General features: G+C 58.9%; 1 protein-coding gene across 1 annotated transcript in view; it reads right to left on the reverse strand.

The window, feature by feature from the left end:
* Nucleotides 1-14,647, reverse strand: part of Chd5 (chromodomain helicase DNA binding protein 5) — a 55,917-nt gene that overhangs the window by 9,363 nt on the left and 31,907 nt on the right. Inside the window, exons 16-32 of the mRNA XM_027947646.2 lie at nucleotides 13,437-13,574; nucleotides 13,231-13,352; nucleotides 12,334-12,507; nucleotides 11,837-11,978; nucleotides 10,746-10,877; nucleotides 8,540-8,657; nucleotides 7,430-7,554; nucleotides 6,623-6,854; nucleotides 6,291-6,401; nucleotides 5,902-6,074; nucleotides 4,745-4,919; nucleotides 4,197-4,289; nucleotides 3,929-4,017; nucleotides 3,557-3,690; nucleotides 3,017-3,161; nucleotides 2,469-2,628; nucleotides 201-280 (exon numbers count right to left, since the gene is read on the reverse strand). Of these exons, the coding sequence (XP_027803447.2) occupies nucleotides 201-280; nucleotides 2,469-2,628; nucleotides 3,017-3,161; nucleotides 3,557-3,690; nucleotides 3,929-4,017; nucleotides 4,197-4,289; nucleotides 4,745-4,919; nucleotides 5,902-6,074; nucleotides 6,291-6,401; nucleotides 6,623-6,854; nucleotides 7,430-7,554; nucleotides 8,540-8,657; nucleotides 10,746-10,877; nucleotides 11,837-11,978; nucleotides 12,334-12,507; nucleotides 13,231-13,352; nucleotides 13,437-13,574 (2,343 nt within the window). The remainder of the gene's footprint in view (nucleotides 1-200; nucleotides 281-2,468; nucleotides 2,629-3,016; nucleotides 3,162-3,556; nucleotides 3,691-3,928; nucleotides 4,018-4,196; nucleotides 4,290-4,744; nucleotides 4,920-5,901; nucleotides 6,075-6,290; nucleotides 6,402-6,622; nucleotides 6,855-7,429; nucleotides 7,555-8,539; nucleotides 8,658-10,745; nucleotides 10,878-11,836; nucleotides 11,979-12,333; nucleotides 12,508-13,230; nucleotides 13,353-13,436; nucleotides 13,575-14,647) is intronic.

Genomic DNA, 14,647 nt, shown 5'->3' on the forward strand with positions numbered 1-14,647 from the left:
GGGGCCTCAGCGGGAAAGGAGGGCGGGGCCCACGACCCTGCCTCCCGGCACGTGCTCCAGCCTGCTCCCCTCCCATCCAGAGGCCTCAAACTGGGAGCAAGGGTGCCTGGGTCCTCATGGCTGGGCAAGGCCCGAGAGGGTCCCTAGCCCCCACCTCACCCAACGCCTGCTTCAGGCCCAGACACCAGCAGCCTGTGTACCTGGACATCCAAGGGCTTCTTTGGCTTCTGCACCATTGGCTCCTTCTCATCCACGAAGCCCAGCTGTGTTTCCATTTTGTCTGAAAGATTACAGGGAAGCAGTGAGCAGGCGCGGTGGCGCACACCTGCGATCCCAGCGACTCTGGAGGCTGAGGAGGGACGATCGTAAGTTCCAGACCAACCCCAGGAACCTAGTGAGCCCCCACCCCCAAAAAATAAAAAGGGCTGAGGATGTAGCTCAGCAGCAAAGCACCCCTGGTGCTTAGAACATAGAAAAGATCCGAGACAGACAGGGGCTCAGGTGAAAAGTAGAAGGGTAGGGAGTGGGACTGCAGGCCAGACAGACGGGGCCTGGTCCTCAGGAGGCTCCACGAGGACCAGAACTTTCAGGAGAAGTGGGCAGGATTCCCAGGTACACCAGAGAGCACAGGTCTGGCCTCTAGTCAGAGACCCACGTAGGACGTTGGGCCCAGTGAGGCCAAAGTCAGGGGCTGTCAGGACAGGGCTGCAGATAGCAGTGGCTGCCCCCGGCAGGAGGCGGGTGAGGAGGGTGGAAGCAGGTTTTGATCCCTCTTGGGTACACCACTAGGCGTGAGGTGCTGGTTCACATGGTGACTGTCCAACATCCCAGCCAGGAGCCAGGAAGCCTGGGTTTGGTCCACCCTGTCTGTGTGCCGTTAGACAAGTGAGTCCCCTCCCCACTGTCAGGTCCCCACACAACTAGGGGCTCCAGGAGGGAGAGGTACCGTCTCATCCCCGTTACACACGGGAAACTGAGGCTCAGGGTGGGTGACCTGCCCTAAGTCACACGGAGTTCAGGGCAGAGCCAGAGGCCAGCTCCAACACATCCACCTCCTAAGCCTGGGGACAGGTGTCTGCCCCAGGCCTGTCAGGCCCAACTGAGGAAGGCACTTTGCCTGAATAAGCACACGGATCACCAAAAGGACATCTGGAGACAAACAGCCCAATTAAAAATGGGTAAAGAATCTGAAAATACTTTTTTTTTCTGAAAATACTTTTTTTCCTGGTATTAGGGATTGAACCCAGAGGCACTTTACCACTGAGCTACATCCCAGTCCTTTTCAGTTTTTATTCTGAGGCAGGGTCTTGCTAAGTTGCTGGGGCTGGTCTTCAACTTTCCATCCTCCTGCCTCAGCCTCCTGAGGGACTACAGGGGTGCACCACTGAGTTCAGCTTGAAAAGACATTTCTTCAAAATAGACACAAAAAATAGCCAATAAGCACGTGAAAAGATGCTCAACTCGCTCAGCCACCAGGAAAACGCAAATCAAACCACCATGAGCCGGCACTTCACCACCAGGGAGCTGGAATCCTGTCGGACAACCAGTTTCCTGAGTTTGGTGAGAACACGGAGAAATGGGAACCCTCACACATCACCGGCAGGAATAAAATGGTGTGGCCACTCCGGAAAACAGGCTGGCAGCTCCCATATGACCCAGCAACCCACTCCCAGGTGTCTGCCCAAGAGTGAACGAAAAGACAACGGAGAGAAATGAGAGCCTGTGTCCACACAAAGACACGGGTGCAATCGCTCGCATCATCCACGCCAGCCAGGACGCGGAAGTCACCCAGCTGCCCATCAACGGATGAACGGACACGGGGTGGTGGATCCCTACAGAGAATGCCACTGGGCCCCAGGAGGACTGGAGAACCATCCGTGCCGCGGTGTGGACAACCCTTGGAATGCAATGCTCCCTGAGAGGAGCCAGCCAGCAAAGGCCACAGAGTGTGAGACCGGTTCATCTGAGATGTCCAGAACAGGCAAATCCAGACAGAAGCACACCAGCAGCTGCCCAGGGCTGGGGAGGGGAGACCGGCAGGGACTGCTGGTGAGCACGGGCTTCTTTTGGGTGGATGAGAGTGTTCTGGCAATGGAAGCAGTGACCACTGCAGGACCCTGCAAGTACAGCAGAGCCACCGGCCAGCATGCTTCAGAGGGCGCCGTGTGGTACGCGGGCAGATTAGATCTAATAAGAAAAACCCTCGGCTGGACGTGGTGCCTCAGGCCCGTCATCCCAGCTACCGTGTCTCAAAAAATGAACAGGGCTGGGGTGTAGCCCAATGGAAAGAGTGCCCCCGGGTTCAATCCCACTACTGCACAAAAACAAGAGAAAAAGAAGAACCCCACACACTCGTAGAGATACTTCTCCAGGTACGTCCTTCATGGACTGCGCACAGGACTCAAGGCTACTGTGGTCTTGCCACTTCCTGTGACCCAGATGCCGCCCCTGCTCGCCCAGACTCAGACCTGGCAAGCCCAGTGGGGCTGGTGGGAGATGAGCAGGGCTGGCAGGCACCGGCGTGTTGGGGTCCGAGGAGATGACCTCTCCAGGCTTCTTGCCCTCAGGTCCCTCGGGGACCAAGTCCGGCGTGCTATACTTCCCATTGACGTGCTCAAACTCCTGAACCTGGGGCCATGGGGGAGAAGCAGGGAGGGTGGTGGTCGAAGCTCAGCCCAAAAGCCCAGGGGCAGTCACAGGACTGGACTGCCACAGGCTCAGGTGAGTGCTGCCTCCGCCGAGGCAGACACACTCCTGAGCACAAACTCCCCGGCCAGCGCCCCCTGCACCCCGTCACCCTGTGTGTCCTCTACCCTGGGACCCACCATCCTTGTCTCCACCATCTGGGCCCCTCACCCAGAAAGGCTTCTGGGATTCCTCTGGGCTGGCTCAGACCCTGGGCAGCCATGTGGCCTGGGCCGGGCACTTGCCTTGCCCTCTGCTGCTGACCCCCAGGGACAATGCCAGGAACCCAGGAAGGCACCAGGAAGGGCGCTGTGGAGGCTTACTCACCCACCTTCTTCCTAACCAGTGACATGACCCCGATGCGCGTGAGCACGTGCTGCCTGGAGAGGCCCTCCCGGGGCACGCCGTCCGCAAAGGTCTCCGCGCCGTCCGCCCCCGGCTCACACAGGTGCCGCATGAAGAGGGACACATAGGCTCTGGGGTGGTGGGGGGACTGGGGCTCAGGGGGTGGGGGGCCATCAAGGACCCTCTGAGGAGGCTGGCAGGACCCCAGGGGACCACTTGGCTGGAAATGTCAACCACAGCTCACCTCCCAACCTGGCCTGCTGGGCCAGGCTCTGGGAGAGGATGGGAGGAGCCCTCCTAGGATGACCCCACCCTGGAAGACCCAGATGTCCCCCACTGTAGTGTTGCCAGCCGGGCTAGGCAGACAGGCCGGCTAGCGTTTCTGCCAGCCACCCCACCAGCACCCCTCCAAGACCACACGACAGTGAACTTTCCAGATGTCCTGAGCCTGGCAGCAGCAGACTGCATACTGGGAGGGCCTACACACTGGGAGGCCACACCTGGGCCACCACCTTGGTCCCTTTACCTAAACTCCTTCTCACTCTTCCCGCGGAGATCTCGCACCAGCCAGTGGGAGTTGAAGGCGTCCTGGGGCGGCATGCCCCAGCGCATGATGGCATTCAGAAAGGCTTTCCGCTGTCGGGCATTGAAGCCGAGGACCTGGGCAGGGCAGAGAGCAGGCGTGGGTCAGGTCAGAGACAGTGGGTACAGAGAACTCAGAGATGGGAGAGAAAGAAGGTGGGGGGAGCCTGCCCCTGGGGTCCCTCCCTGCCTCACCTCTACCTGGCATATGACCCTGGACAAGCCCCCAGCCCCTCCTCCATACCCCAGGGGTGGCAGGAACGGGGAACTGGGAGAGACGGGGAACTGGGAGAGACGGGGAACAGGCAGGCCCCACCTCAATGTTGCCGCCAACTCGAGCAAGAAGAGGGGGCAGGGGCTTGTCCCTGTCACTTTTCAGCTGCCTCCTGGACTGCCGCCGTCCACCTGGGGAGAAGCCGCCACAAACCCTCAGGTAGGGCCAAGGGGGCCCTCCCCACCCCACTCACCAGCCCACCTCAGGAATCCTCCTGCTACTACCTCTAGTAGGACCCCGGCCACGCCCCACGGCAGACCAGGGCCCACAGGGGCCCACGGCCGACCAGGTCACCAGCACGGATACTCACTCTGCCCTTCTGGTCTTTCCTCGAAGTCCTCATCCTCATCCTCGGAGCCGATGGAATACTCAGACTGGTTGTCTGAGAGCTCATCCTGCCACTCTGCAGGGAGGCAGGCAGAGCGCATGTGTGCAAACAGAAGCCCACCTCCAACCCTCGGCACCCCCAGGGCCAGGCCAAGCCCTACACCCCAGCCCAGCGAAGACGGTGACACTGACAGCGGTCACCAGGTACTTCCTGTGAGCTCACTTAACAGCTCAACTCCACTACTTAGGAATCACACCACGGAATACACTAAGAATGACCCCATCCCATCCCACTTTACAGACAGGGAAACAGACTTAGGAAGGCTTGCCCAACCTCACACCACGTGCAAGAAGTCACTGGACAGATACCCGCCTCGTTCCCCTCCTAACACCCCCAACCCACCCAGCCCCCTTCTCCCAGAAGCCTCCCCAGCCACCTCCCTGCCTGCAGAACTGCACCAGACAGGGGCTCCTGCAGACATGGCCCTCTGACATTCCAGAACCCCCGGGTCTCCCAGCCGCAGCACACACCCTGGTCCTCTTGGGACGCGTCATTGTAGTTGACCTGCTTGCGGATGCGCTTGCCCTTGCCCAGGTTGCGGGCCAGGTCCTCCTGCTGCTGCTCGTAGTGGTGCCGCAGCAGCTTCTCCCAGTAGTCAGGGTCCACGTTCTCCTCCTGCTTGATCACCTCCCGCTCCACCTCCTCCTGGGGACACAGGCACAGGGGCTAGCAGGACAGCTGGCCGGACAGGCATCCCTGGCCTGTCTGGGGAGCCTCGCCATCAACCTTACCTCACCACCGTCTTGGGGCTCAAGGAGCAACTGAGAGTCCTGCCTATTCCAGGAAGCCTTCCCTGCCACCCACCCAAAGGTCTTCCTCTCCCTGCCCTTCCTGCAGTCATTCAGTCACTACACAGTATTTCCTGGTCTTGTGTGAGGTTACAGGGCTGACAAGGCCCAGCCCCTGCCCTCAGGAGGCTCCTGGTTTGAAGGGGAAGGACAATTAATTAGCACGAGGTGCCTGGGGAGTTCAGGAAGAAGTAAAGGTTCTTGTGGGAGAAGGGGGTTTGCAGGGTGGGGAAGGCAGAAGATTCCAGGCAGCAGTGCAGGAGTGTTCCAGACAGGAGTGGTCCAGCCAGGCCAGATGCAGCCCCAGGCAAGGCTGGGAGGGGCCCAGTGGACAGGGGGGAAAGGCCTGACACCAGACCCCTGAAAAGGCCTCTCTACAGGAGGTGGCAGTTCCATGTGTACATCCCAAATGCCGGTGCTGGGAGGAGGAGGAAGACAACAGCAAGGATGTGGCTGTATGGTCCTTCCCTCTGCACAGCCTCAGCCTGTGGTGGAGGGCGACCCCAAACTAAGGCCGCAGGGGGGTGCCTGGCAGGGCGGGACCTGATGAGCAGAGCACTAAAGAGGGAAGGTCCTTGTGGGTGGAGCAAGGCTGCAGGGCGGGGCCTGATGAGGGGGGGCTGGGGCTGGAGGGAGGAGCTTGATGGGCAGAGCACAGGCTAGAGGGGGGGGCCTGGTGGGTGGAGCAAGGCCACAGGGCAGGGCCTGATAGGCTAGAGGGCGGGGCCAGGCAGGTGGAGCAAGGTGAAGGGCGGGGCCTGGCAGGGGCGGGGCCTGATGGGGCAGAGTCACAGCAGAGGATCACCGACAGAAAGGCAGAGGCAGTCCAGGGACCTTACCACGCCATCCTCTTCGCGCACCACGTACTGCGCCACCTTGAAGGAGCTGAGGTACTCATTCATGTTCTGTAGCTCCGTGTCGTCGGTGGCATCCTGGTTCCGGTCCAGCAGCTTGGAGATGGCCGCATCATCATAGTGGATCACACTACTGTCCTCCACGTCCTTGTTGTCACCTGAGCAGCAGACACAGTGCGTTATGGGGACAGAGGGAGTGTTCAAGCCCAACCTCTGGTCTCTTCCAGACTGAGCCAAGGAGTAGAGCAACCCGTTGGGAGAAAACCTGGCTGTAACCTGCACAGGTGCCACAGCCCCACTCCCTGGGGGGAGCAGCAGGAGAACCCCTTCACCACGGGATCAGCTCTGGGCTGGACTCAAGTGGGCCTCCCTACCTGGCGGGGTGCTGCCGTGTTTTTTCTTTGCGCTAGCAGCCAGGGCTCCCCCCTTGGAGGGCTGCACGTCAGGGATGGGCGTTACAGGCCTCTGGCCCTGCGACATCATACCTGGAGGGCAGAGGAAGGGCACTGGTGTGGTGGCACAGAGGGGCTTCAGGGTTGGTGGGCAGTGGACAGATGCCACCCTGGCCCGCTGAGGAAGGAGACACGGGCAGGAGCTGAGGAGAGTGAGGCTGTGCATGGTGGGACTGGTAGGGATCCTGGACAGGGGTTTCTCACGCAGGGTCACCCTTGAACCCCCACCAGACTCCTGTAGAAGGGAGGCCCACCCTCCACGTCGTCCTTGAAGAGCTCCTCGGTGCCGAACTTGAGGATGTCATCCAGCTCCTGCTTGGTCATGGACCCCGACTTGGAGCCCAGGCCCGGACGCACCACCAGGTGGGTGAGCATCATCTTGCGCTTGGCCACCTGCGTGATGCGCTCCTCCACAGAGGCCCGGGTTACGAAGCGGTAGATCATTACCTTCTTGTTCTGCCCAATGCGGTGGGCACGGCTGAAGGCCTGGGGAGACCTGGAGCTCAGTACCAGGATCTGACTGAGGACGCTGGGTATGGGGTGGGGTGCCGTGGGCTGGGGAGCTTCCCATGAGTTCATAACCATGAGAGAGTCACCCGAATGCCCAGCCTTGTGTGGATGTGGCAGCCAGGCTGGGACTGGATGAAAATGCGCCTGGCAGGTGGAACTAACTGTGACTGCCGGTGCGTGCAGGGGAGAGTGGTCTGTGTGCTGCCTGGAAAGGGAGCCACACGGTGGTGGGCCATGGGGAGACGGGGCTGCACCTCCCTAAGGGACGGCAAATGGGACCACAGAGCACACGTTGCAAACAAACAGCCACCTTTCAAGGGCAGCAAGGGCTGGTCCTGAGGGTGACAGGACAAACCAGGGTTAGCAGCCAGCTTGCTCTGTGCCTTGCACAACCCGGCCTTCTTGGGTCTGTTTCCTCCACTGTGCAATGAGGGATTGGGGGGGGGGGGGGGGCAAAGCCTCCACCGCAGGGGGAGGCCTAGGGAACTAGGGAGGAGTCAGGAGCACGGTCAGGGGGTACAAAGGATGGGGGTGGCAGGGGGGCCATAGACCTGGATGTCATTGTGCGGGTTCCAGTCTGAGTCGTAGATGATGACCGTGTCTGCCGTGGCCAGGTTGATGCCCAGGCCACCCGCCCGGGTCGAGAGGAGGAAGCAGAACTGCTGGGCCCCGGGGGCTGAGAAAGAGAGGCCAACAGGTGAGGGTGGGTTAATGGTGCCACCTGAGCAGGGCACAGATGGATGGCAGGCAGAGGGTGGGAGGAGATTTCATGGGCAGAAACCCCAGCAACAGGTCCCTGGCAAAGAAGCAGGACAAGACAGTGACCCCGTCACAGACAGGCAGCCATACCTGCACTCAGGGAGGCGGGAGGAGCCCACCTGGGGCCACTTAGGCCCAGACAATGAGCGCTCCGAGCTCTGGTCCAAAGGGAGGAAGCCAGAATGAGAAGGAAGCCAATTTTTAAAGCCCAGATGAGCAAAAACCAAACCAGCAGCCGGCAAATATCGGCAGAGCCCTCGAGAGGCCAGCAGCCAGGCCCTCGGAAGTTACACCCTCCATGTGCGTCAGTGGCAGGCTCTGCTAGTAACTGGGCTTTATCTGGTGTCCACAGTAGAGGCCCAGCATGCCAGTCAGACCCTCAGTACCAGCTTCATTTGATGACAAAGGTGAAATTTCCCTCCCCCATCTGCCTTTCATCTTGTCCTTTTCTAATTCTGTTCAAAGTAAGTGTTATCAAGTGGATTCCTAAAACCCCAACAGACCCCAGAAGGCCCGTTAGGACAAATCCTTTTAGCATTTAAAACTAAGAAGCCAGGCATGGCGGTGCACACCTATAATCCCAGCTACCCGGGAGGCTAAGAGGATCACAAGTTCAAAGTCAGCCTGGGCAACCCATCAAAACCCTGTCTCAAAATTAAAAAATAATAATAAGTAAAAAGGTTGGGGTGTAGCTCAGTGGTAGAGCCCTTGCCTATCATGTGCTGGCATGGGGTTCAATCCCCAGGGACCCTAAGAGAACACAGTCATGACCTAAGGACTAGTCAGCTTTCATCGGTCACTTGTGGAGTCCACCCAACACGAGTTGGGTTCCAGCTAAGAACCTGGCCTGGAGCGGAGGCTGAAGTGGGGTCCTAGTCAGAACCCTCGGGTGGGGTGGGTACCATTGAATCTGTCGATCGCTTCTTGCCGGAGGCCCCCGGTAATGCCACCATCAATCCGCTCATATTTGTAGCCCTCGTATTCCAGGAAATCTTCTAGAAGGTCCAGCATCTTGGTCATCTACAGGGAGAGGGGTGCGTGAGGAGTGGCCATGGAGCCAGGAGTCCACAGGGCCATGGATGGGGGAGGAGAGGGCAGCCCACTGAGTAGGGAGACAGAAAGGACCCAGGCGGACCCAGGACAGGACTCTGGAGAATATGGCTGCCAACCATCCAGCAGCCAATCCACCCTCCACACCAGCCTCCCCTGCTCATGCCCCTCAGAATGGAGTCCCAGCTCCTCAGCCAGCAGTCAAGGCTCTGAGGCCCAATACTCACTCCCCCCACAGACATTCCCAACCAGACTCTTCCCACAATACCCCCCCACCCCCCTTTCTGCCTGGGGAACTCAAATATCGCCTCCTGTGATATCTTCCCTGATGTCACTCTTCCCCAGAAGAAAGGCAGTTTCTGCTGAGCACCCCTAACCCTGCTGACGGCCCAGCAGTCTTGAGATAGTTCAGCTGGGTATGAAACTACCAGCAGGCACTCCCTCGGTACATGGAGATTTTGCCATCCTCTCTGCCACCTGTTACTGATGGACAGTCCTGGCCCTCTCCTTTGTAAGCTGCAGGTGTGAAGTGCTAGTTTCCCTACCAGGTGCCGAGGGCTTGGTTTACTGCTATGGACCTTGCTGGAGCTCTAGAGTACACTGTAGGTCTGAGACCTCATGTCTTTCTCCAAGTCCATAAACTCCTCAAGTCTTGCTTTCCATGGTTCCCTGGTTTCTCTTCTCCAACTCCTATCAGATGATTGTTGGGGCCTCACAGGCTACCACCATGCTCCTTCTCTCGTCTTTGTCTAGCTACATCCTAGGAAGTTCCTCGGTACCAGGTTCTAATTCATCAGTGTTCTCTTCGTTGATGTAAAAAATTTATCCAGCCTGGTGAAGTGTTTTATTTCAGTGACTAAATTCCTCTGCAGAATTATCTGTGTGCTCTTGTTTTATTGCCTCCTGCTTTTTCCTAAATGAATTCTTCTTCATTTATAGGTGTTGGTTAATCCATTAATTTTTTGAGGACCCTCAACATGTTTCTTGAAAGTCTTTTTCAGGCCATTCTATCATTGTTTTGATGTGGATTCTAATTATGGTTTTGTGGGATGTCTTAGCAGCCAGTTCCACTGTGAGTTTGGGAGTCTGGGTTTGCTGGCTCACTTGGACAGGAGGAGGCCGCCTCTGTCGGGCTCCCTCTGCACACATTTCTGGCGCTCTGACAGTCCACTCTACGTGGTCCCAGGCGGACTCTGCCAGATCAGGTCTCATGTGGACAGTGGTGTTGGAGGAATGTGGATCCAAGTTCCAGTTGCTGCCTGGTTCATCTCCAGACACAGGTTGCCTACTTCCTTGGGACTCCAGCCCACTGCCCTCCTGGGGTGTGATCAGGGCTGCAGACAGCAGCAGTTGTTTCTGCTTGACCTCTGTGCAGAGGAGCTGGATTCCACACTCTGGCTGTGAGCAGTGGCCTGGCTGGGCCTGACCTCCAGGGGAGGTCAAACCATAGGATCCTGCAGGCCCATCACTACGGCCTCCAACACAGAGCTGACTAGACTCAGGCAACTGTCTCATAAACTCTTCCTCTCTAAAGTAGGCAGATGGAGAGGAGGAGCCAGATCATTGTTCGCTATACCCATGGGCCTGGGACCGAGCCTGATAGACAGTGGCCGCAAATGAAGGAATGGAGGAAAAAGTGAGCTGACCTGAGGCTGAACAGCCCTGCCTCTCTGTGCCAACAGGAATGTTGCCAGTGAACCTCAGGATCACGCTGGAGAGAGGGGCCCCTGGAGCTGCCCCACTGTTCTCCCAAACCAACCCCAGGGCCCCCTAATGACAGGCCTGGCTGCCAGGGTGAGAGCGAGCAGAGGAGGCGTGACAGGGCAGAGGGTGGGGCTGATCTTGACAGCAGATGTCATCTACAGGGAGAGGGGCTCCTGAACTTTGCCCTCAGCCAGACACTGGCTGCTTCCCGCCAGGGCACACCAGGGAATGATCCTCAATACCCACGCCACATGGACCAGCATTAGTGCCTGAGGGCCCAGGCAAGGCAGGCACTCAGCCATCGAGGCAGGGTGCTCTCTGCAGGGTGTCAGCTGGGGCTCCTGGGTGGCCCACCTGAGAGAAGATCAGCACACGGTGCCCCTCATCACGCAACTTCTTGAGCATCTTCTGCAACAGCATGAGCTTCCCGGAAGACTTCACCAGGGAGCTGCCATCGTAGGAGCCATTGGGCAAGACAGGGGCCTCCTGGGGACAGAGCAGAAGAGGGCCACGGTGAGCGTCCCTCCCTGGCTTGGCACCCAGGAGGCTGCAGGGGACAGATAAGGGTCTAGCCATGGGCCAACTCCCTGTCTGCCCTGCTGAGCACAAAGCCCAAACCAGAGCTGGATCAACAGCACGGGATGGGCTGCGGATCACGTGGGCGCTGGCTCCGGCACCATGTTCCCAGGTGGGGCACAGACCTGCCAGCCCTGTCCTTGGTCTTGCTCCCTAGTTGGCACCTGAGACCTGAGACCTGAGATGTCAGGAAGCCAAGAGAGGGTGAAGCCACGCCAGCCTTCCTAGCAGGAACTTGGCCTTGTCCCTGCGTTCACTGGGTATATCCAGCAGGGCAACCCTCTGACCCCAGCTGGGCAGGTTAATCAGAAAGTTAAGTCCCACAAAATACTCTGCCACCTGAGTCTCACAACAAGGATCTCAGGCTACTCTAGGCTGGGACACCCCAGGACAGACATCCCTGTCCAGCTCAGCAGAGTTGTGCTCCTCTGACCCCCAGCAGATCCCTTCCAGGTAGACACTGCTACTGTCCCTATTTTACAGAGGAAGATGTCGGGGCTCAGAGAGGAGCTTTAACTTTCCTGAGGACATAGTGCTGGGGTTGAAATATATGGTTCCAGGGTTTAGCATCTCACCCGTGGCTGCTGGACTCCCCCTGGGAGCTGGTGGCACACTCCCTTAGGGACTGGGCACAGCCCTCGAATCCTGCCCTGGAGCCCTGGCACTAGGAACAGAGGGGTCTTTGGGGTGACCTGGTGGCCTCTTGACTCTATGCATCATGGGGAGGGCCCGAGGGAAGAAGAAGACTGAGCCAGGCAGTGGACAAACGCAGGTTTCAGAACTTCTGGCATGAAGGGGACCCAGGCCACCTCCAGGTCCTAGGGGGAGCTGAGGGCCTGAGGGCCCAAGGCCCAGGCAAAGGCACCTACCACTGCAGCCACAGGGAAGAGGTAGGGGTGGTTGCAGCACTTCTTCAGGTCCATCATGATGTTGAGCAGGGACACCTGGTTCCCGCCCCCCTTGGAGTTCAGCGCCTCGAAGTTCCGCGTGAGGATGAACTTGTAGTACTTCCTGCAATGGACACAGGCAAGGCGCTCTGTACACCCGGCCTCCGGCCTCCAAGGGGCTCACTCTGCCCTTCAGGGAGGCTGGGGCCCCTGCCAGGCAGCTCTGGCAGAGAGACCCCGTGGAGCCCCAGAGGTGGGGCCACCAGGGGAAATCACCCGGCAAACGGTCGGGAGCCAGACCCGGCTAGAACTCAGGCAGCGCAGACACTGCGATCTGAGAAGAGCCCCAAGAAGGAAGGGTCGGCGAAGGTGAGCCCAGGCCTCCACCATCCCAGGGAGGGGCCCAGGAAGGCCAGCTTGGGGCCTTCGGGCGGGGCAGAGGCAGGTGACCCCCCAGGTGGCTGAGCCCGGCCACGCACTTCTGCATCTGGCTCAGCTCCACTCGGACGATCAGCTCTGTCTTGGCCGGCATGTTCTTGAAAACGTCGGCCTTGAGCCGCCGGAGCATGTGGGGCCCCAGCAGGTCGTGCAGCTTCTTGATCTGGTCCTCCTTGGAGATGTCAGCAAACTCCTCCAGGAAACCCTCCAGGTTGCTGCAACACAGACAGGGCTGAGGGCCAGCAGCAGAGGCCCAGGACACACGGGCCTCTGCAGAGCAACTCAGGGTTAGGGTACAGGGGCCGGGGCAGAGAGCTCAGGCAGCACAGGGCGTAGGACAGGGGGCCCAGGCACTGCCCTAAGAAGCCGTCAGCCTCTGCCAAAGCCTGTGTCACCCACACGCCACAGCCCTCTCTTTGTGCCACACAGGATCTTTCCATCCTTGAGGCATCCCGGGTGGGAGCTCTCCAGAGCCGTCAACCAGACGACAAACCAGCTACTGAGGCCTGAGGTCCAAGGTTATGCAGCCGGCCAAAACCTGCTTCCGGCTCAACACCTCCTGATTCCAGAGTTAGCCCCCCTCACCCTGAGCCCCTCATTCTGAGCAGGAATGTGGTGTGGGTAACAAGGAGGCTGGGGAAGCAGGTTCCATCTCCACCCTCCCCCGCCCTGGCCTCTGCCTCCCATCACTATTGCTCACATGGGTCACCTGAAGGTGGGGAAGAGGGCAGGGGACACAGACAGAGCCCAGAAGGTGCCCTGGGGAGGGCCTTCCAGGGCAGAGCTGAGGGGAAATCGCAGGCTTAGCAGCAGTTGGGATCCACCAAGCATGGCAGAGCCCGTGCCACGCCCCTCCTGCCCCAGGACATTGATAACGTCCTCACTGTGCCCCAGGCACCTCCACCCCACCGGCCAGGCGCAGGGGACAGGGGACGCACTTGAACCTCTCTGGAGTCAGGAAGTTGAGGAGATGGAAGAGTTCCTCCAGGTTGTTCTGAAGGGGCGTCCCCGTCAGCAGCAGCTTGTAGTCGATCTTGTAGCTGTTCAAGACCCTGAAGAACTGCGGGGAGCAGAGGGCCAGTCATGGGGGCACAAGGTGACCCCAATCTGAGTGGCCCCCAGCCGCACGGCCAGCACTGCCTACCTTGGACTGGTTGTTCTTGAGCCGGTGGGCCTCGTCCACCACGAGGCAGGCCCACTCGATGGAGCCCAGGATGGCCTGGTCGATGGTGATGAGCTCGTAGGAGGTGAGGAGGACGTGGAACTTGATCTGCACTTCTTTCTGCAGGGAAGGGGAACATTGGGGAGGAGGCAGCTGGGGGCTGAGCAGACCGATCTGCGAGGCAGAGTCAGGGGGATGGGGACCTGGAGCTCCGGAGCCTGACCAGCCCAGGACAGGAGGGGACACAGAGGGAGGCAGCTGAGGCCCAGAGGGCAGAACCCGGAAGAGGGGAGTGCTGCAGACAAAGAAAACTCAACCCACTTTCCCCTCCGTACCGTGGTTTCACACTGACAGACGCAGCCAACCTTGGGTGGGAAGTATTTAGGAGAAATCCTGCACCTGTCATCATCCTTGCTGTTAGGCCCTGAACAATCCAAACGCCACTCACCCGTAAGCAAAAGTCATAAGTGTCCTGTAAGTTAGCACTGCAAGAAGCTACAGGTGACAGCGTATATGGGAGGGTGGGCATCCGTCATATTTTATACAAGGGACTTGAGCACCTGAGGATTCTGGTGTCCTGTGGGTCCCAGAACCAGTCCCAGGGACCCCATGGGTGGCAGTGCGGGGATGACTGTTACTGAAACAGGAGAGCTGCTGCTCACTGCTCAGGTGGTGTGGGGCCAGCCCTGCGCTACTTCCCCAGCTCTCCTTCCCCAGCTCTCCTCTTATCCTCAGTACTCTAAGAGCTGAACTGTCATTGTCCCTACTTAGAGTTCACGGGACCTCAGGCTCGAGAACTCTCCCAGGTAACAAATGGCAGAGTCAGGGCTCAAACAGAAGAAAGGGACTCCACACTGGGGGTTTCGTGCCTCGTATTTGCTGATGTGAAATTCTGAATCGTTTTAATATTGAGTTTGTAACTTGTAAAAAAAGAAAAAAAAAAGTCCTGTGGGATGGTGGGACATGGCTGCAGCTGGGAGCCTCACTTGAGGTCCCACATCTGTGGGACAGGTCTCTGCTCCCCTGCCTCTGCTCAGTGACCACTGTCACACTTGGCTCGGGCCTGAATGCTGGTGGGGAGGGGGCCAGGTGCACATTCTATGCCCCAAGTTACAGGGTGGGCCCCCGGCACCCTGAGGCTCTGCATTCACCCACTGTCTCCAGATCAAGGGAAGGGGACATTAAATACCTGA

Source organism: Marmota flaviventris, chromosome 10 (genome assembly GCF_047511675.1).
Source record: "Marmota flaviventris isolate mMarFla1 chromosome 10, mMarFla1.hap1, whole genome shotgun sequence".
Taxonomy (NCBI): Eukaryota; Metazoa; Chordata; class Mammalia; order Rodentia; family Sciuridae; genus Marmota; species Marmota flaviventris.